Source organism: Oncorhynchus gorbuscha, linkage group LG20 (genome assembly GCF_021184085.1).
Source record: "Oncorhynchus gorbuscha isolate QuinsamMale2020 ecotype Even-year linkage group LG20, OgorEven_v1.0, whole genome shotgun sequence".
Classification (NCBI taxonomy): Eukaryota; Metazoa; Chordata; class Actinopteri; order Salmoniformes; family Salmonidae; genus Oncorhynchus; species Oncorhynchus gorbuscha.
The window spans coordinates 1,058,285-1,080,774 of NC_060192.1; the positions used below are offsets into that span (position 1 = coordinate 1,058,285).

Genomic DNA, 22,490 nt, shown 5'->3' on the forward strand with positions numbered 1-22,490 from the left:
TCAGTTTTTTATTTGAAATACATTTTCAAAAACGTCTATACACCTGTTTTCGCTTTGTCATTATGCGGTGTTGTGTGTAGATTCATGAGTATTTTTATTTAAATCAATTTTAGAATAAGGCACGTAACAAAATGTGGGACAAGTGAAGGGGTCTGAATACTTTTCGAATGCACTGTATGTCTCCTAATGTCATAATTTTTTTTTATCTCCCTCTCTCTCTCTAGTACTGCAATGGTGGGGACCTGGCAGACTATCTGCACTGTGAGTGGACTGTGTCATTGGTTAAACGCCCAGGGAAGCTCTCGGGTCTTTCCTTGAATTAAGGTGGCATTTGTGCATGGCATTTTGGACAAAAAATGAACTGTCGTCTACTAAATCAACTTATCTGGGAGCTCAATGACTTCAAATAATATGTTCCATTATGATTACATTGTGTCACCAGTAAGAGTACTAACTCCAATGAGACATTTTAGGTTTGTGAGAATTTTCTGAAATGGAGGCCCCAAATGTTCTAAGGTCATTAATCCTTTAAAAATAATTTAGTGATATGATTAATAATTTTGCTCACAATGTTATTTACTTTCATTTAAATTGAGTAACGCCAAGTGACACTTTGGATTTAGACACCAAATTATCAATAGAATCTTACAAAGAATGACATAATAAAAGGGTGTGATTAGCTAATCATTTTCTTCAATGTAGACCCCCCCCCCAATAATAATGTAGACCCCTCCCCCAATAAGTTTGCCACAGGAGAGCATGCTCAAGGTCCAATAATAATGTAGACCCCTCCCCCAATAATAATGTAGACCCCTCCCCCAATAATAATGTAGACCCCTCCCCCAATAATAATGTAGACCCCTCCCCCAATAAGTTTGCCACAGGAGAGCTCAAGGTCCTTGTTTTTTTTTAATGTAGATGCCATTTAATGTAGACCCCTTTTATCCAATAAGTTTGCCACAGGAGAGCATGCTACAGTCATGTGTGCATCCCCATTCTACGTAATAATGTGGTCCCCAATAATAATGTAGACTCCACCCCTAAGTTTGCCACAGGAGAGCTCATGCTCCTTGTAAATGTTTGTAATGAGTGATTTTCAAGGCAGTAACACCAATGACACATTATACTAGTAAAATAAATAGGTATTTGAATAGCCTTTTTTTCTTGATCTATACAATATATTAAATACCTTTTTTCATTTTCTAGCATTCAAGATAAATAGATATCTCTCAAGCAGGACCCACACACATAGCATTGTCTACCAATCGCCAGCTAAGGGTAATTAGCACCTCTGAACAGTGTCAGCAGTCAATCTCTTTTGTGTTCACACAACAAAGGCCTTGAAGTCATCAGCCACAAAGCTTTGTTAAAATACTCCAAACCATATAGTGGCAGAGGCGTTGTTTGGCAATGCATGCATGTGTTGCTTAGTTTATGGTCTAGATTCCAATGTTGGCTAGCTAGCTGAGCTAATGTTGCTATTATGTAGAAAGCCCCTGTTGTGACTAGCCAGATGGCCACAGCTCGATAAATACCTAGTAAGATGAAGAAGAAACTTTAGATTCACTCTCCATAATCCCATACTCCCAGTGCCAGCCCATTGCCAAATGTTTAAATAACTAGCTAATGTTAGCATATTCACTTGCTACCACAACATTATGTGCTAGCTAGCTAGCAAATTTGTTTACTTCCCTGTTACTGAGTATTTTTTTCCTTTGCCAAGATAATCCATCCATCTGACAGGTATGGCATATCAAGAAGCTGTTTGAACAGCATGATCATTACACAGGTGCACCTTGTGCTGGGGACGATTAAAGGCCATTCTAAAATGTGCAGTTTTGTCACACAACACAATGCCACAGCTATCTCAGGTTTCCCAGTAATCTGAAATCAATAGATTAGGGCATAAATTAATTAATTAAAATTGACTGATTTCCTTATATGAACTGTAACTCAGTAAAATCATTGAAATTGTCGCAATACTTAGGGCTCCCGAGTGGCGCAACGGTCTAAGGCACTGCATCTCAGTGCCTGGTTCGAATCCAGGCTGTATCACATCCGGCCAGGATTGGGAGTCCTATAGGGCGGCGCACAATTGGCCACAGCGTCATCCGGGTTTCGCCGGGGTAGCTTCAGCTTGGAGAAAGTATGTGTGTTTTGTGCATTGCGTCTGTGCACTTATCTACCATCACATAGCCTACATTGGATATGAAGTGCGACTGGCTCATGACATAGAAAATGCCCTCTTTTTTCCCCCTTTTTGTTGTCACTCCTGTTGGCTCCCTCACCTGGGGGGGTTGGTATTCTCTGATTGGCGCAAAATCCATTTTTTACCCCCACTGACAAGCATTGCAGAATCTGCAGGTTTGTCGCTACAACCGGGTCGGCACGCAGCATGGACCAATTAGTTTTAACAAGAGAAGGAACGGAGGCCGTTCTATGTTTTATGCTTAAATGCCCAAAATATATCATGACAACTCTACATATCACTACAGGGACCCTAAGTACCTTAAACAAAGCATTGTTACATAATGTTTTGCAATATAAAGGACCTCCATTATGTTTTATCATTGATAAACAATTCAATATAAAGATATGCCACTGTAATTCAAGGACAACCCTCCCATTAGAATTGCTTGCTAGACATTCCTTAATTTGGGCCTCTGTGACACATAGTGGGGCAAACTCAATGGGGAAAGGTTTCAGAGCGCTCCACGACTGGAGTTGGCTTGTGTGGTTAAAGCCTCGGTCAATTGAAAGTCACCTAGAGCATTGAAGCAAACTATCAGAATAAGGGTATGTTAGCACAGTGAAAATGAAAGCCAGGGTAATGTAACATTGGATAATGAGGGTGTGGGCTGACCCAACCAGGTCCTGAATTTAGCAGAGAAAGTTTAGGCCTCGTCTCCCTGGGCTGCTTATTTATTTAGACTACAGTCCCAGGCTTTAGGGAAGCTGTGTTTTCATAGGTTGCCGTGGAACAGGAACAAGTCTGATGTTTCTGTTAGTATAGTTTGTTTTATTTTCCCTTACCGACTGTCCTGTCCTACCCCTCCACCCCTGTTTCTCCCCTAGCCAAGGGCACCCTGAGCGAGGACACCATCCGGGTGTTTCTGCAGCAGATAGCTGGAGCCATGAGGGTGCTGCAGGTCAAGGATATCATCCACCGAGACCTCAAACCCCAGAACATCCTGCTCTCCTACCACACAGGACGCAAGTCCCACTCCACCAACACCTGCATCAAGATAGGTGTGTGTGTGCGCGCAGGGCATTCGGAAAGTATTTAGACCCCTTGACTTTTTCCACATTTTGTTACGTTACAGCCTTGTTCTAAAATGGATTACATTTTAAAAACAATCTATCAATCTACACGCAATGTCACATAATGACAAAGCAAAAACTGTTTTTGGAATTTCTTGCAAATGTATTAAAAATAAAATAAAACAAACCCTTATTTACATAAGTATTCAGACCCAGCGATGAGACGAGATCGAAATCGGGGAGGAAAAAGGGAGTGGTAATAATAATAAAATGTCCCGAAGAACACAATGGACACATCATTCTTAAATGGAAGAAGTTTGGAATCACCAAGACTCTTCCTAGAGCTGGCCTCCCAATCGGGGGTGAAGGGCCTTGGTCAGGGAGGAGATCAAGAACCCAATGGTCATTCTGACAGAGCTACAGATTTCCTCTGTGGAGATGGTGGCCAGACCGAAGCCACTCCTCAGTAAAAGGCACATGACAGCCCGCTTAAAGTTTGCCAATAAGACACCTTAAGGACTCTCAGGCCATGAGAAACAAGATTCTCTGGTCTGATGAAACCAAGATTCAACTGTTTTTGGTCTGAATGCCAAGTGTCACGTCTGGAGGAAACCTGCCACCATGGTGGTGACAGCGTCATGCTGTGGAGATGTTTTTCAGCGACAGAGACTGGGAGACTAGTCAGGATCGAGGGAAAGACGAAACGGAGCAAAGCACAAGAGATCCTTGATGAAAACCTGCTCCAGAGTGCTCAGGACCACAGACTGGGGTGACGGTTCACCTTCCAACAGGACAACGACCCTAAGCCAAGACAACGCATGAGTGGCTTCGGGACAAGTTTCTGAATGTCCTTGAATGGCCCAGGCAGAGCCCGGACTTCAACCCAATCGAACGTGTCTGGAGAGAACTGAAAATAGCTGTGCAGCGACACTCCCCATCCAACCTGACCGAGCTTGAGAGGATCTGCAGAGAAGAATGGGAGAAACTCCACAAATACAGGTGTGCCAAGCTTGTAGCGTCATACCCAAGAAGACTTGAGGTTGTAATTGCTGCCAAAGGTGCTTCAACAAAGTACTGAGTAAAGGGCCTGAATACTTGTGTAAATGTAAATTGATTGCAAATTGATTAAAAAAACTATTGAATCAATTTCAGAATAAGGCTGTAATATAACAAAATGTGGAAAAAGTCAAGGGGTCTGAATACTTCTCGTGCGGGTGCATGCACGTGCACTGTAATGCATCATATAAATTATAGCGACAAAGAGTTCCATCTTTCCACCGAATTAATTGACACCCATGTAATAGCTGATAATCACAATTGTGTGAAGAATGAATTAGTGCAGGGCTGAAGACAAAAGAGCAGCATTTTTTGTATGTGTTTAAAACTCACTCATATTAATCCCTATCGAGCCCATTTATCCTGCAGACAGAATGTATTGCCTTTGTGAAGGCTGAGGCAGACCTCACAACAGTGTTATAATCCTCATGCCGCTGTTGAAAGTTGCTCAGCTCCAAGATCACCGCACAAACTCTTAAAGCTACAATAAGTTTATTTTTGGGCGACCCAACAAAAAGCACATAGAAATGTGAGTTATTGGTCTGTCATTCTCATTGAAAGCAAGTCTAAAAACCTCTTTTGGTTTTGTACACCAGTTTCAAGTAGCTGAAAATACAATATTTATGGTTATGGAGAATATATTTTACAGCAGTTTAGATGGTACAATGATTCTCTACACTATACTTGCTTGTTTTGTCACATAAACAGAAGTTAGGCAAGCTATTAGAATTATAGCAACCAGGAAATGGCAGAGGAATTTCTGCATAGTACATCTTTAAACAGTTGAGTGTGTGGATCGCTCACTTTGAAAGGAAGTTAACAGTGCAACACTGTAGTTCGTTAGTGGTGATGATGACATGTGTTTTTGTGTGGATGTTTCTCATTGCCCATTGATCTTGAATGTTAGCCTGTTTAGCTACCACTGGTGATTTTGTTTTCCCTGTGACCGTGTGATATTCTGAAATGGGACCGTTAATAATATAATTTAAAGGTGTTCCAGTGCCTGTAAATTAAGAGTAAGATGACAGGTTTCAAAAATCTCTTACAAAACTTCCAGTCACTGGTCCTCTTGGTGGCTCAGTGGAAAATCAATTGAGTTCTCTCTCCACTGTAACCTCTCCAGTCGTTCCCAGCTGGTATTACATTTTTCCACTCATTGCAAACATTTTGTGATTGCCCCAAGGTTTTGCTGAGTATCTGAGTGCACAGCTGTGGTCTCCACTTGTACAGTGCTATTTGATCTTATTTTTTACCCCCCCCCCCCCCCCCCTTGCTGTTCTTCTTCTATCCCTCTCTCCAGCTGACTTTGGGTTTGCTCGCTACCTTCAGAACAACATGATGGCTGCCACTCTGTGTGGGTCCCCTATGTACATGGTGAGCACCTCTAGTTACAGCCTGACCATAGGCAGGCCGAGGGTGTGCATCTGTCCCATTAGGTCATGTGTCATGGTGAGCACCTCTGGTTACAGCCTGACCATAGGCAGGCCGAGGGTGTGCATCTGTCCCATTAGGTCATGTGTCATGGTGAGCACCTCTGGTTACAGCCTGACCATAGGCAGGCCACCTCTGGTTACAGGGTGTGCATCTGTCCCATTAGGTCATGTGTCATGGTGAGCACCTCTGGTTACAGCCTGACCATAGGCAGGCCGAGGGTGTGCATCTGTCCCATTAGGTCATGTGTCATGGTGAGCACCTCTGGTTACAGCCTGACATCTGTCCCATCATGTGTCAGGCAGGCATGTGTCGGTGAGCACCTCTGGTGTGCGAGGGTGTGCATCTGTCCCATTAGGTCATGTGTCATGGTGAGCACCTCTGGTTACAGCCTGACCATAGGCAGGCCGAGGGTGTGCATCTGTCCCATTAGGTCATGTGTCATGGTGAGCACCTCTGGTTACAGCCTGACCATAGGCAGGCCGAGGGTGTGCATCTGTCCCATTAGGTCATGTGTCGTGTGTGCATCTCTGAAATGTTTCCCTCATATCCACCAGGCACCTGAAGTCATCATGTCTCAGAACTATGATGCCAAGGCTGACCTGTGGAGCATTGGTACCATTTTGTTCCAGTGTCTGACTGGGAAAGCCCCGTTTCAGGTGAGCACCATAGTGAGATAGGACTCAAATCATACCCATATATACCGGTCTCAAAGGCGTAATCAAAGGGGCGGTGTTTGAATGGTTCAAATGAATCCCCTCTGCAGAAAGGGGTCATTCAGCGATAGTTTGTTTTTGACTTGTCATACAATATTTAAAACTGGCGTGACGGTAATCAGCTTTGGTTTTCTCTTAGGCCCGAACAGACTGACTTTTCTTTCCACATAATGTGAGAGATCGCAAACTGTAGACAAGCTAGAGTTAAAACAACAAGACTATTTATCCAGCCTTTCCTAAGGCTCTTAGGAAAGCGAGTAACCCAAACTGGCCAGACAGGATCAGCTGACTGTGTTTCCTCTTCCGATCTTTGACACTCCCTTTTTAAACTAACTTGTGTGCATGCGAACACTGAAGTTGATTTGTTCTGTTAACATTTGTGTGTATCTGTCTGTGTGTGCTACCCACAGGCTAGCAGTCCCCAGGACCTCCGGCTGTTTTATGAGAAAAACAAGAACCTCAGCCCCAAGTCAGTGTTGATCAGCTCTTCGTAGTTGTGTGTGTCTTTAGAGATAGAGAGTACAGATTCCTTTCACATGAGAGTGTGTATTGAATGTTGCTTCCATGTTAATTAACTAATGCTGTGGTAGACTGGATTTCACCACAGGATATGTTACAAATGACTTGTGATTATCATAGTCTCACGCCCTGCTTTTAACATTTGATTAGGATCAGCTACCACAATCCTAACATTAACCATTTGTGAGGAAATGCAAAACAGGCCCCGGATCAATTGTTACAGCAGAAATGAAGTGTGAAGTACCATCATGCATTCATGGTGACTTTTGTCTCCCCACCCAGCATCCCCAGAGAGACCTCCTGTCACCTGAGGAATCTGCTGCTGGGTCTTCTGCAGCGCAACCACAAGGACCGCATGGACTTCGGTCAGTGGGGCCACACTCACAGGGGTCAAACCAGTGCTCATTATTTAAAATTGAGGAGCAAGTTTCTCACTTTCAATCTTTATCTCTTGTCATTGTAGAGGAGTTCTTCTGTCACCCCTTCCTAGAGACGAGCTCGTCCATGAAGAAGAGTGAGTAAACGGTCCTTATGCATCCATCTTCTCAACCCTAATTGAAACATCCGAACCAATCTGTCATATGACGAGGACAGTGTGATGAATGAATGAATGAATTTATTATTTTGATAATTTATATAGATATTTTTCTTTGATACAGCTCCTGCTGTGACCATGACATGCTTTCCCAGCTCTGCTTCAGCAAGCTCCTGTAGCAGCTCTTCCAACTCACATTTAGCCTCTCCACCGGTGAGTGAGTGTGTGTATACACTTTCCTAATATTAATTTGCACCCCTTTTTCCCTCAGAACAAACTTTTTATAGTCCCGTACCCCTTCAAACATTCAACTTCCAGCTGTACCCCCTCTAGCACCAGGGTCAGCTGTACCCCCTCTAGCACCAGGGTCAGCTGTACCCCCTCTAGCACCAGGGTCAGCTGTAACCCCTCTAGCACCAGGATCAGCTGTACCCCCTCTAGCACCAGGGTCAGCTGTACCCCCTCTAGCACCAGGGTCAGCTGTACCCCCTCTAGCAACAGGGTCAGCTGTACCCCCTCTAGCACCAGGGTCAGCTGTACCCCCTCTACTAGAACCAGGGTCAGCTGTACCCCCTCTACTAGAACCAGGGTCAGCTGTACCCCCTCTACTAGAACCAGGGTCAGCTGTACCCCCTCTAGCACCAGGGTCAGCTGTACCCCCTCTAGCACCAGGGTCAGCTGTACCCCCTCTAGCACCAGGGTCAGCTGTACCCCCTCTACTAGCACCAGGGTCAGTGCACTCTCAAATGTTGTTTTTTGCCATCATTGTAAGCCTGGCCCACACAAACTGTACAATACATTTATTAAACAATAGAATCAGTGTGAGTTTTTGTCACAACCCGGCTCGTGGGAAGTGACAAAGAGCTCTTATAGGACCAGGGCACAAATAATAATAATCAATCATTTCTCTTTATTTAACCATCTTACATATAAAACCTTATTTGTTCATTGACAATTGTGAATAACTCACCACAGGTTAATGAGAGGGGTGTGTGCTTGAAAGGATGCACATAACTCTGCAATGTTGGGTTGTATTGGAGAGAGTCTGTCTTAAATAATTTTCCACACACAGTCTGTGCCTGTATTTAGTTTTCACAACTTTACCATATTACAAAATTAATATCTGAACACATTAAATAACAACAGTAACAATAACAGTATTACTAACAAAAACATTAAAATGTTCACAAATCCTTCAATCAATGGTGGTTACATTTTGTGTGTTCTCATGCACATGTTGGTGGTTACATTTTGTGTGTTCTCATGCACATGTTGGTGGTTACATTTTGTGTGTTCTCATGCACATGTTGGTGGTTACATTTTGTGTGTTCTCATGCATATGTTGGTGGTTACATTTTGTGTGTTCTCATACATATGTTGGTGGTTACATTTTGTGTGTTCTCATACATATGTTGGTGGTTACATTTTGTGTGTTCTCATGCACATGTTGGTGGTTACATTTTGTGTGTTCTCACATATGTTGGTGGTTACATTTTGTGTGTTCTCATGCATATGTTGGACAATAGATGGTGGTTGTTGCATGTCCCTTGCAAATACATGCACTGGATTTATGGCACCTAATGCTCGTTTTGACATCTCTTGGTGCACACAGATTGCACCTCCTTTCTTTTGTCTCTTCTGTCTCTGGCAGCCGTAAATCTAGCTTCTGGCCCTTGTATATCTTTCATCAATCCAGCAGAGGATGGTGTTGGAGGATGGTGTTGGAGGATGGTGTTGGAGGATGGTGTTGGAGGATGGTGTTGGAGGATGGTGTTGGAGGAAGGTGTTGGCGCCTTTGAATGAGGGGTGCCACCATGGCTTTCCCCAACTCTTCTAGGAATAGTCTCCTCTTGAAGAATTTCCCCTGCTTCCAGCCTGGATTCAACTCCATCCACTCCACAGACGCGTTGTAGGCCGACACATCTAGGATGTTGAAGAACACCACCATGGGCCAACGGTCATCCTCTTACAAGAGTATGTGCCAGTAACCTGCAAAAGGTGCAACGATAAAAGAATAAATAAATAAAAGAATGAGTACATGCAAGTGGTACTTCACGTCTTGCATAGTAACGTGAAAAATTGCATCAAAGCGTTGTTTTTAATTTATCACATCTAAAACATATTTACATATTCAAATGAATGGAATTGACTCCATATTGTTCACAAATTCAAAGAGCATTTCACCAAACAACAACGTCTTATTTTTATGGTGCAGATAAAACAATCTGGTAATAGAAAAATAGAAGAGGAAAAAAAAGTATGTGAGACTTGAAAGATGAAAAGTGACATACCCCTTTTGTTCCTGTTGTATTCCAGGACAGTGTTGAGCTTCTTGTCCTCCCAGGTACTCACAGCGGCATCCCGTTGCAGAGTTGTCATCAGTAGCACTTTCTTCGGCAGTAGGACACAAGAGTGTGTGTATCGATGAAGGCAAATTTAGAGGAAAAAAGATCCCTGTCTTTGGTAGTGAGTAGGAGAGGCAGGAGGAGACAACTCAGGCTTGTTCTTTCTGAGCGTCCGTGAGACTTGACCGTGGTCCTTTTCTTCTGGAGCTGCTCCTGACAAAAACCATATGAGGTGACGAAATTGTCACATGTTATGTTGTGCCCATGGAGACCTGCAGTCATTTCCAGGACCACCCGCTTCCCCTGGTTCCTTTTGGGAACACAGTCAGCAGGTTCCCCTGGCTCCTTCTGGGAACACCGTCAGCAGGTTTCTCTGGTTCCTTCTGGGAACACCGTCAGCAGGTTCCCCTGGTTCCTTCTGGGAACACCGTCAGCAGGTTTCTCTGGTTCCTTCTGGGAACACCGGTTCCTTCAACACCGCAGGTTCCCCTGGTTCCTTCTGGGAACACCGTCAGCAGGTTCCCCTGGTTCCTTCTGGGAACACCGTCAGCAGGTTCCCCTGGTTCCTTCTGGGAACACCGTCAGCAGGTTCCCCTGGTTCCTTCTGGGAACACCGTCAGCAGGTTCCCCTGGTTCCTTCTGGGAACACCGTCAGCAGGTTCCCCTGGTTCCTTCTGGGAACACCGTCAGCAGGTTCCCCTGGTTCCTTCTGGGAACACCGTCAGCAGGTTCCCCTGGTTCCTTCTGGGAACACCGCAGGTTCCCCTGGTTCCTTCTGGGAACACCGTCAGCAGGTTCCCCTGGTTCCTTCTGGGAACACCGTCAGCAGGTTCCCCTGGTTCCTTCTGGGAACACCGTCAGCAGGTTCCCCTGGTTCCTTCTGGGAACACCGTCAGCAGGTTCCCTGGTTCCTTCTGGGAACACCGTCAGCAGGTTCCCCTGGTTCCTTCTGGGAACACCGTCAGCAGGTTCCCCTGGTTCCTTCTGGGAACACCGTCAGCAGGTTCCCCTGGTTCCTTCTGGGAACACCGTCAGCAGGTTCCCCTGGTTCCTTCTGGGAACACCGTCAGCAGGTTTCTCTGGTTCCTTCTGGGAACACCGTCAGCAGGTTTCTCTGGTTCCTTCTGGGAACACCGTCAGCAGGTTTCTCTGGTTCCTTCTGGGAACACCGTCAGCAGGTTTCTCTGGTTCCTTCTGGGAACACCGTCAGCACGTTTCCTGGTGTAAACCTGCATGTTCCAGGCATAACTGTTCCTGGCATTACATGCTGCCCATATCTTTTATTCCATATTTAGACGGTTGGCTTTGCATGTACTGTTTGAAAGGGCAGCGTCCCCTAAAAGCGACCAGATGCTCATCCACTGTGATGTCTGGACTTGGGTTATAGATGAGTGGCAGGCGCTCCACCCACTTGTGCCAAACCTCTCTGATCGCTGCCAGCTGTCTTGTTGATGGCTGGCCTGGTCTTGCATCACAGTTGTCGAAGCGAATCACCCATGAAAACCCGTGAAATGTCTGGATACTCCGGGATGCTGGCCTTCAAGGCAGAGTTCCTCTGTCCAGTCTCAGCGTTAACAGTAAAGAGGTGACTCCGGGATGCTGGCCTTCAAGGCAGAGTTCCTCTGTCCAGTCTCAGCGTTAACAGTAAAGAGGTGACTCCGGGATGCTGGCCTTCAAGGCAGAGTTCCTCTGTCCAGTCTCAGCGTTAACAGTAAAGAGGTGACTCCGGGATGCTGGCCTTCTAGGCAGAGTTGCAAATCAAAAGCAATTTCACTGGCCAATAAAAAGAAAAGCTTAAGATGGGTAAAAGAACAGACACTGGACAGAGGAACTCTGCCTTGAAGGCCAGCATCCCGGAGTCACCTCTTTACTGTTAACGCTGAGACTGGACAGAGGAACTCTGCCTTGAAGGCCAGCATCCCGGAGTCGCCTCTTCACTGTTGACATTGAGACTGGTGTTTTTGCGGATACTATTTAATGAAGCTGCTAGTTGTGTACTTGTGAGGCATCTGTTTCTCAAAATAGACATTCTAATGTACTTGTCCTCTTGCTCAGTTGTGCACCGGGGTCTCCCATTCTTTCTATTCTGGTTTGAGCCCGTTTGCTCTTCTTTCAAAAACAAGAGACATTTCTAAGTGGCCCCAACCTTTTGAATGTTAGTGTACTACCGGTAGTGTACTATATAGTGGGTTGTTCAGAGTCAGTGCTGTGGTCATAGTTTCTCTCTCTCCCTCCCTCTCTCTCTCTCTGCAGCAGTCTCTGGCTGAGGTCCAGCAGCTCCGCGCCAAGACCCTTGCCTCCCCTACCCACGATGCCCCTGGCCTTCTCCTCAAGGACTCGTCTGTAGGTGGCTGCAGCAGCAAGAACTCCTCTTGTGACACAGATGACTTTGTAATGGTGCCCGTCCACTTTCCCAGTAAGCATCATCATCATTCCCATCATTCCCATCCTCATTCCTCAACCACCAAGTGGTGTTCTTGTTGCTCTTCAGTCTGTAATGTGTATAGAATCCAGAGGTTGTTTGGATGACTTTCATTCTGAAGGTATAATAGCAGTGTAGTCCACTTTCTGAGATGATTCTGAGGTTCATCAGTTTGGCTGTATGGTCATTCCTCTTTGACATGTTGCTATGGATTCTCAGCAGGTGAGGTCACCTGTGACGGGCCTACTGGGAAGGTGTTCCACGACAGTCTGATGAACAGCGGGTGAGTTTAATGGACAAAAATCGATAGTTACATATCGTAATATTATTTAGGATGATTTTACACTGAACAGAAATATAAACGCAACCTGCAACAATTTCAAAGATTTTACTGAATCACAGTTCATATAAGGAAATCGAGTCACTTGAAATAAATGAATTAGGCCCTAATCTCTGGATTTCACATGACTGGTAATATAGATATGCATCTGTTGGTCATAGAAACCTTTAATAAAAGGTAGGGGCGTGGATCAGAAAACCACTCAGTATTTTGTGTGACCACCATTTTCCTCTTGCAGCACAACACATCTCCTTCACATAGAGTTGATCAGGCTGTTGATTGTGGAATGTTGTCCCACTCCTTTTCAATGGATGTGTGAAGTTGCTGGATATTGGCTGGAACTGGAACACGCTGTCATACACGTCGATACATAGCATTCCAAACATGCTTAATGGGTGACATGTCTGGTGAGTATGCAGGCCATGGAAGAACTGAGACATTTTTAGCTTCTAGGAATTTGTACAGATCCTTGCGACATGGGGCTGTGCATTATCATGCTGAAACATCACGTGATGGCAGAGGATGAAATGCACAACAATGGGCCTCAGGATCTCGTCACAGTATCTTTGTGCATTCATCTATGAAATCGGTTTCATATTGCCATCGATAAAATGTAATTGTGTTCGTTTTCCGTGGCTTATGCCTGCCCATACCATAACACCACCACCATGGGGCACTCTGTTCACAACTTTGACATCAGCAAACCGGTCGCCCACACGCCATCTGCCCGGTACAATTGATCCTTGAAGAGCACACTTCTCCAACGTGCCAGTGGCCATCAACAGTGAGCATTTGCCCCCTGAAATCGGTTTCGGTTACGATGTTGAACTGCAGTCAGGTCAAGACCCTGATGAGGACAACGAGCGCGCAGATGAGCTTCCCTGAGGCGGTTTCTGATAGTCTGTGCAGAACTTCTTCAGTTCTGCAAACCCACCGTTTCATCAGTTGTCAAGGGAACCCCGCAGGTGAAGAAGCCGGATGTGGAGGTCCTGGGCTGGCGTGGTTACATGTGGTCTGTGGTTGTGAGACCGGTTGGCCGTACTGCCAAATTCTCTAAAACGATGTTGGTAGAGAAATTAAATTATCTGACAACAGCTCTGGTGGACATTCCTGCAGTCAGGATGCCAATTGCATGCTCCCTCAACTTGAGAAATCTGTTTCATTGTGTTGTGTGGCATTGTGTTATGGCCTTTTATTGTCCCCAGCACGAGGTGCACCTGTGTAATGATCATGCTGTTTAATCAGCTTCTTGATATACCTCACCTGTCAGGTGGATGGGTTATCTTGGCAAAGGAGAAATGCTCACTAACAGGGATGTTAACAAGTTTGTGCCCAAAATTTGAGAGAAATAATATTTTATATGGAACACTTCTGGGATTTTCAGCTCATGAAACATGGGACCAGCACTTTACATGTTGGGACCAGCACTTTACATGTTGGGACCAGCACTTTACATGTTGGGACCAGCACTTTACATGTTGGGACCAGCACTTTACATGTTGGGACCAGCACTTTACATGTTGGGACCAGCACTTTACATGTTGCGTTTATATTTTTGTTCAGTGTATATTGATACTTTTATTCCAACTATCGTTTTGTAAAAAATATAGATATAAACTCAGCAAAAAAAGAAACATCCTCTCACTGTCGACTGTGTTTATTTTTTTATTTTTTTTTATTTTATTTTTTATACCCCTTTTTCGTGGTATCCAATCGTTGTAGTAGCTACTATCTTGTCTCATCGCTCAGCCCGTACGGGCTCGGGAGAGACGAAGGTTGAAAGTCATGCGTCCTCCGATACCCAACCAGCCATACTGCTTCTTAACACAGCGCGCATCCAACCCGGAAGCCAGGCGCACCAATGCGCCGGAGGAAACACCGTGCACCTGGCCACCTTGGTTAGCGCCCAGGAGTCGCTGGTGCACAATGAGACAAGGACACCCCTACCGACCAAGCCCTCCCTAACCCGGGCGACGCTGGGCCAATTGTGCGTCGCCCCACGGACCTCCCGGTCGCGGCCGGTTACGACAGAGCCTGGGCGCGAACCCAGGGACTCTGATGGCACAGCTGGTGCTGCAGTACAGTGCCCTTAACCACTGCGCCACCCGGGAGGCCCCTACTGTGTTTATTTCAGCAAACTTAACATGTGTAAATATTTGTATGAACATAACACGATTCAACAACTGAGACATAAACTGAACAAGTTCCACAGACATGTGACTAACAGAAATGGAATAATGTGTCCCTGAACAAAGGGGGGGTCAAAATAAAAAGTAACAGTCAGTATCTGGTGTGGCCACCAGCTGCATTAAGTACTGCAGTGCATCTCCTCCTCATGGACTGCACCAGACTTGCCAGCTCTTGCTGTGAGATGTTACCCCACTCTTCCACCAAGGCACCTGCTATTTCCCGGACATTTCTGGGGGGGGGGGCCCTAGCCCTAGCCCTCACATCCATCAGATCCCAGACGTACTCAATGCAATTGAGATCCAAGCCCTTCGCTGGCCATGGCAGAACACTGACATTTCTGTCTTGCAGGAAATGCACAGAACGAGCAGTATGGCTGGTGGCATTGTCATGTCAGGATGAGCCTGCAGGAAGGGTACCACATGAGGGAGGAGGTAACGCATAGCATTGAGATTGCCTGCAATGACATCAAGCTCACTCCGATGATGCTGTGACACACCGCCCCAGACCACCCTCCACCTCTCCGCCTATTGCGGAGAGTCTGAGCACTGATGGAGGGATTTTCCGTTCCTGGTGTAACTTGGGTAGTTGTTGTTGCTATCCTGTACCTGTCCCGCAGGTATGATGTTCAGATGTACCGATCCTGTGCCGGTGTTACAAGTGGTCTGCCACTGCAAGGATGATCAGCTGTCCATCCTGTCTCCCTGTAGCGCTGTCTTAGGCATCTCACAGTCCAGATATTGCAATTTCTTACCCTGGCCACATCAGCATTCCTAAGGCACGTTCACGCAAATGAGCAGGGACCCTGGGCATCTTTTGGTGTTTTTCAGAGTCAGTAGAAAGGCTTCTCTAGTGTACTAAGTTTTCATAACTGAGACCTTAATTGCCTTTGATGTTCCAAACATATTGCTCGGTAAAAGTCTGCTGCAGAGAGACGAGATAGCATGGGAAAATACGTTTTGATCAGTCAGGAAATAAAAGTGCTGAAAACATGGCTTACAATTTAAAAAGAAGAAAAAGCTATAGAATGAAAGCTGTTAGTGTCTTAAAGACCGATACTCGGGTATCTTTCATTCTATAGCTTTTTCTTCTTTTTAAATTGTAAGCCATGTTTTCAGCACTTTTATTTCCTGACTGATCAAAATGTATTTTCCCATGCTCTCTCTTGTCTTGGCTTAAAAGAACAATCCTACTTATTAATAATATATTAGAGCCACTAAAATCTTGTTGTCTCCTCCTCAGCTCTCTACTGGCCTCTGGTGGCCTGGGCAGTCAGGGCAAGACCCCACCCCACTCCCCCTCCTACAGTGGCTCCCACAGTCCCATCAGGTAAGTTCTGATCACACTCTTACTGGAAAGGCATTCTCAGTGTTTAGACATACTAAAGCCATGACATGCTAATACCAGTTCCCTCACTCTGGCAGCTGGGTGAGTCAATGTGTATTGTGCACTGGAAGCCCAGGCCAATGATATCCTTCTAGAGTAGGGGGATGTTAGGTCAGTAGTAGTGATGGGTACGGCTGTTACGCTGACCATATTACCGCCACACCAGTCATGACCGCAGTCAAATTCCATGTGATCGTTTAGTCTCTGATGCTGCTGATGGTCATTTAGTAGCCTACCAAACTTGCTAACTGCCTGGTACTCAGCTCTCTGTCGCTCTAATCACTCTGACATCAGCAAATGTAGTCTTATCAAATACTTCATGTGAGCCCATGAGCTCATGTTGCGCAACATTTCTATAGGCAATGCAGAGAGAGAACAGCGTTTAGATGGCCTTAATTACAAAGAGCAGGATCCCATTCTACAGGCTAGGCCTACTACAGTGCATTTGGGAAGTATTCAGACCCCTTGACTTTTTCCACATTTTGTTACGTTACAGCCTTATTCTAAAATGTATTAAATTATTTGTTTTCCTCATCAATCTACACAGCAAAAAAATCAATATAAAAAAACATTTTACAAAAAAATAAAAAATATAGTGAGCCAATATTTCAGCTCTTATTTCCATGACTGATTTAAAACTAATTTTCTCTCTGCAGCAGTGAGCAATATTTTTAGAACATCAAATGGCAATAAAATTGGGGAAAAATCAAATGGGAATCCATATAGAATGGTGATAATCACAATACACAATAGTATCAGCACCTAAGTATTGTGATAATCACAATACACATAGTATCAGCACCTAGGTATTGTGATAATATTGTGTCATGAGGTCCCTGGCAATTCCCAGCATTATTCAGTAGGTCAATCTGATCATAATCCTCTCCCCTCTCTACCAAAGCAATCACAAATCAAGGGCTCTATCTTTCACTCACTATTACATAATGTTTTGTCTGTTAATATTCTCTCAGTATTTTTGCTGTTTCACTCTCTTTGTTAATGCATTGATTAGACAGGGTTAAACATAGCTCCCGATTTCTCTCTTCTTTCAGTCGGCCAAGTGAGTTCTCTGGCAGTAACTATGGTAACTACGGTCAGTCAGTGCCCATTCCCGTTCCCACTCAGGTCCCCAACTACCAGCGCATGGAGCAGAACCTTCATTCCCTCAGCCATGATGGCTCCCCACAGTTAGTATATACATACACTGAGTGTACAAGACATTAAGAACACCTTCCTAATGTTGAGTTGCACACACCCCTTTTGCTCTCAGAACAACCTCAATTCGTCAGGGCATGGACTCTACATTGCGTCAGTGTTCCACAGGGATGCTGGCCCAAGTTGGCTGGATGTCCTTATTTATTTGTTATTTTTATTTTACCTTTATTTTACTAGGCAAGTCAGTTAAGAACAAATTCTTATTTTCAATGTCGGCCTAGGAACAGGAACAGTGGGTTAACTGCCTGTTCAGGGGCAGAACGACAGATTTTGTACCTTGTCAGCTCGGGGGTTTGAACTTGCAACCTTCCGGTTACTAGTCCAACACTCTAACCACTAGGCTACCCTGCCGTTTGGGTGGTAGGCCATTTCTGATACACACTGAAGCTGTTGAACGTGAGAAAACCAGCAGCGTTGCAGTTCTTGATGGCGCCGGAGGAGATGGCTGCCGTCTTACGGTCCCCTAACCAATTGTGCTATTGTGTGTGTTTTTTTGCGTTATTTGTAACTTATTTTGTATTTAATGTTTCTGCCACTGTCTCTTATGACCGAAAAGAGCTTCTGAATATCAGAACAGTGATTACTCACCTCGTACTGGAAGAAGATTTTTTTCTGTAACGAGTCTGACACAAAGGATTTATTTCAGACACCCGACAAGGCCCCCTTTCCAGTCATTCTCTCAGAGAAAGAGAGAGAGATATCGGGGACGAGGTGCCTTGTAAGGATCCGACGGCGAGTGGGTAATCTGCCTTTACCATCGATCCTATTAGCCAACGTACAATCATTGGATAATAAAATAGACGAACTACGATCATGTATTTCCTACCAACGGGACAATAAAAACTGTAATATCTTATGTTTCACCGAGTCGTGGCTGAACAACGAGATGAATAACGTACAGCTGGTGGGTTTTACGCTGTATCGGCAGGATAGAACAGCAGCCTCTGGTAAGACGAGGGGTGGCGGTCTATGTATATTTGTAAACAACAGCTTGTGCACAAAATGTAATAGTCAGGAAGTCTCAAGGTTTTGGTGATACTCTACCTGAGGTAGAGTATCTCATGATAAACTGTAGACCACACTATTTACCAGGAGAGTTTTCATCTATATTCTTCGTAGCTGTCTATTTACCACCACAAACCGATGCTGCCACTAAGTCCGTACTCGAATGCTCATACAGAGACGGCGTTCCTAGTGGCCGGGGAATTTAATGCAGGCAAACTTAAATCCCTTCTACCTCATTTCTACCAGCATGTTAAATGTGCAACCAGAGGGGGAAAAAACACCTTTAGACCACCTTTACTCGACATACAGAGACGCGATTTTAAGCTCTCCTTCGTCCTCCATTTGGCAAATCTGACCATAATTCTATCCTCCTGATTCCTGCTTACAAGCAAAAACTAAAGGACGTGTACTCCGAGCAGGCGCTGACCTACTGGCAAGTGTCTTCACTGACATTTTCAACCTGTCCCAGACTGAGTCTGTAATACCAACATGTTTTAAGCAGACCACCATAGTCCCTGTGCCCCAGAACACGAAGGCAACCTGCCTAAATGACCGTTGACCCATAGCACTCACGTCTATAGACATGAAGTGCTTTCAAAGGCTGGTCATTGCTCACATCAACACCATTATCCCAGAAACCCTAGACCCACTCCAATCTGCATACCGCCCCAACAGATCCACAGATGATGCAATCTCTATTGCACTCCACACTGCCCTGTCCAACCTAGACAAAAGGAAACGCCTATGTGAGAATGCTATTCATTGACTACAGCTCAGCGTTCAACACCATAGTGCCCTCAAAGCTCATCACTAAGCTAAGGACCCTGGGACTAAACACCTCCTGCAACTAGATCCTGGACTTCCTGATGGGATGGCCCCAGGTGGTAAGGGTAGGTAGCAACACATCCGCTACGCTGATCCTCAACTCAGGGGCCCCTCTGGGGTACGTGCTCAGGCCCCTCCTGTACTCCCTGTTAACTCATGACTACATGGCCAAGCACGACTCCAACACCATCGTTAAGTTTGCCAATGACACAACAGTGGTAGATCTGATCACCGGCAATGATGATCAGAGACCTGGCTGTGTGGTGCCAGGACAACAACCTGATCAACGTGATCAAAATTGTGTGACGACAGGAAAAGGAGGACCGAGCACGCCCCCATTCTCATCGACAGGGCTGAAGTGGAGCGGGTCGAGAGTTTCAAGTTCCTTGGTGTCCACATCACCAATGAACTATCATGATCCAAACACACCAAGACAGTTGTGAAGAGGGCACAACAAATCCTATTCCCCCTCAGGGAACTGAAAAGATTTGGCATGGATATTCAGATCCTCAAAAAGTTCTACAGCTGCACCATCGAGAGCATTCTTACGGGTTGCATCACTGGCTGGTATGGCAACTGCTCGGCCTCCAACCGCAAGGCACTACAGTTGGGTAGTGCATACGGCCTAGTACATCACTGCGGCCAAGCTTCCTGCCATCCAGGACCTCTATACCAGGTGTCAGAGGAAGGCTCTAAAAATTGTCAAAGACTCCAGCCACCCTAGTCATAGACTGTTCTCTCAGCTACCACACGACAAGTGGTACCGGAGCGCCAAGTCTAGGTCCAAGAGGACTTAACCGCTTCTACCCCCATAAGACTCCTGAACAGCTAATCAAATGCCTACCCAGACTATTTGCATTGTCCCTCCCCTCTTCTACTCTGCTGCTACTCTCACTTTAACTCTACCTACATGTACATATTACCTCAATTACCTCGACTAACCGGTGTATATAGCCTCGTTACTGTTATTTTACTGCTGATCTTGAATTATTTATTACTTTGATATTTTTATTTTATTTTTTACATTTCACTGTGAGGTCTACAGCTGTTGGTTAAGGGCTTGTAAGTCAGCATTTCACTGTGAGGTCTACAGCTGTTGGTTAAGGGCTTGTAAGTCAGCATTTCACTGTGAGGCCTACAGCTGTTCTATTCGGCACATTTGACACAAACCCGTGCGCCTGAAACCTACTAACATAGCCCGTTCAAAAGTTCTTAACTCTGTGCTAGAGGTCGTTACTACAGGCCCTGGTTCGATTCCAGGCTGTAACACAACCGCACAATTGGCCCAGCATCATCCGGGTTAGGGTTTGGCCGGGGTAGGCCGTCATTGTAAATAAGAATTTGTTATTAACTGATTTGTCTAGTTAAATAAAGTTTAAATAAAAATTCTAAATACAATTAATCTACACTGATTGAAGTGGATTTAACAAGTGACATCAATCAGGAATCATAGCTTTCACCTGGATTCACCTGGTCAGTCTGTTTTGGAAAGATCAGGTGTCCTTAATGTTTTGTACACTCAGTATACATTGACATGCATTACTTACACACACAAGCTTATATAAACACACAGTCTCTTCTGTGGCATAGTAGTAACATTGCTAGCTTGGAGATAACAGGGAATAATGTCTGATTTTGTGACTGTTCCTCCTCCCGCCACAGGCTGTGTACGCTGGTGCGCGGCTGCAGCAGCAATAGTTCCCTGGGATTCGGGAGGACTGGCCCATCGCTGCCTTACCCAGGAGGCCACGGGACCTTAGCTGGCCCCTGCAGGCTGTTTGTAGGAGGGGCCAGACCCTTCCAGCTTCCTCATCAAGGCATGTCTGCCAGAGTGCATTGATGTGTCAAAATGTCCCCTCTTCTTTTTTCCCCTCCTTTCTTCTTGTTCCCTGTCTCCCTCTGTGTCTGAAGTGGGCACCATCCCTGAGCTGCCAGGGCAAGCACGCCCGTTGGACACGGGCAGTGGGGGGTCGCGGGGCGGAGGTGGGAATCCGGGGTTGCCCTCCCTCCTTCCCTGTCCGAGGCGCCAACTTTTGGGCTGACTGTTTTAGTTTTTTGTTAGTGGTGGAAATGGTTAAACTGGTCAGGGGCATTGAGGAGTTGCTCTGTGGTAGACCAAGGCTATTCACTTCCTGTTGTCTTGATCAGAGGGGTTTTAACCTGACTTAAAGGGTCCACCTTTAGATGTTTCACTTCCCTGTGTCTTTCTTTCAGCTGTATAGTTATACTCATCTTTATAATGTAAAGATAACATTGCGCTGTAACTTTTAACCCCTGTCCATCTCCAGCTCTCCAATTCCCCGACACACGGCCTCCCCCTCAGCAGCAAGGCCTGGGCACCCGGCTCCACAGCGCCCCCTGTCTCCTGGAGGCCACGAGTGGTGGCGGCAGGCAGAAGATCAGGAAGCAGCACTCTGACCCCGTGGTGGCCAACCTGCAGGCAGGCATGATGGCTATGCGGCCCCTGCACTCCTCCCCCAGGCTGAGTGAACTCATGCAGCGCAGCCCCCTCCCCACCATCCTGGGATCCCCCTCTAGAGTGAGTTCATGTTTTGGACACAGCTAGTACAACGCCTGTGTTTTAGAGGAAACTGAACTATTCAGCAATTGTACTATTGCTTTAAACAATCAATTCCACTGTCTATAGTCTCTATAGTCTCTCGACTTTACTTCTGCATCTGACACTGATATCCTGTCCACAGGCCATACCACCCTTTGAGTTCCCCAAACCTCCCAGCTCCCCCAACCTGGTGACTTTCTTGGCCCAGCAGGGTCTGGTTCTGGCCCCGCCCGGCAGCAAGGCTGCCTCAAACCACAGGTACCCAGGACAGCCTCCTACTGGCCAGCTTGGGCAATACAGCCAGAGGACTACAGAAGACAACAAGAGCTTCGGCAGGTCTCAGAGTGCAGGTCGTCTGTCTGACATGCTGCTGATGGCTGCGTTTGGAGGACCGCTGGGGGAGCACGGCAGCACTGAGAACCTCAGCTCAAACAGAGACATCACAGGTGAGCATAGTAGACCTATTCACCAAGTGTTACCCTTCGGTCATTGTCTACCTGCATAAAGAGCTGTTCTGTTCACCAGCCGAGGTTGACTAGATAGTTAATATCACAGTGACGGACTCGGTTTTCCTTTGTATGGATGTGGGTCACTCCGTATAGATCTGTTTGGGGGTTCGTATTTGGAGCTTCCAAGGTCAGCAGAGCTGTGCATATTTCCTCACTTATTTTTTAGACTGGGGTCACA

General features: G+C 45.7%; 1 protein-coding gene across 5 annotated transcripts in view; it reads left to right on the plus strand.

The window, feature by feature from the left end:
• The window catches only part of LOC124006762 (serine/threonine-protein kinase ULK1-like), a 52,493-nt gene that overhangs the window by 23,908 nt on the left and 6,095 nt on the right, over positions 1-22,490 (plus strand). For 2 of the 5 annotated variants that reach the window (XM_046316894.1, XM_046316896.1), the window contains exons 5-19: positions 225-261; positions 3,076-3,249; positions 5,618-5,691; positions 6,306-6,407; positions 6,875-6,933; positions 7,266-7,348; positions 7,447-7,497; positions 7,643-7,731; positions 12,117-12,279; positions 12,505-12,568; positions 16,055-16,141; positions 17,251-17,385; positions 20,906-21,060; positions 21,532-21,782; positions 21,946-22,249. In XM_046316894.1, coding sequence (XP_046172850.1) covers positions 225-261; positions 3,076-3,249; positions 5,618-5,691; positions 6,306-6,407; positions 6,875-6,933; positions 7,266-7,348; positions 7,447-7,497; positions 7,643-7,731; positions 12,117-12,279; positions 12,505-12,568; positions 16,055-16,141; positions 17,251-17,385; positions 20,906-21,060; positions 21,532-21,782; positions 21,946-22,249 — 1,828 coding nt within the window. The remainder of the gene's footprint in view (positions 1-224; positions 262-3,075; positions 3,250-5,617; positions 5,692-6,305; positions 6,408-6,874; positions 6,934-7,265; positions 7,349-7,446; positions 7,498-7,642; positions 7,732-12,116; positions 12,280-12,504; positions 12,569-16,054; positions 16,142-17,250; positions 17,386-20,905; positions 21,061-21,531; positions 21,783-21,945; positions 22,250-22,490) is intronic. The other 3 variants (XM_046316895.1, XM_046316898.1, XM_046316897.1) reach the window with 3 other exon arrangements.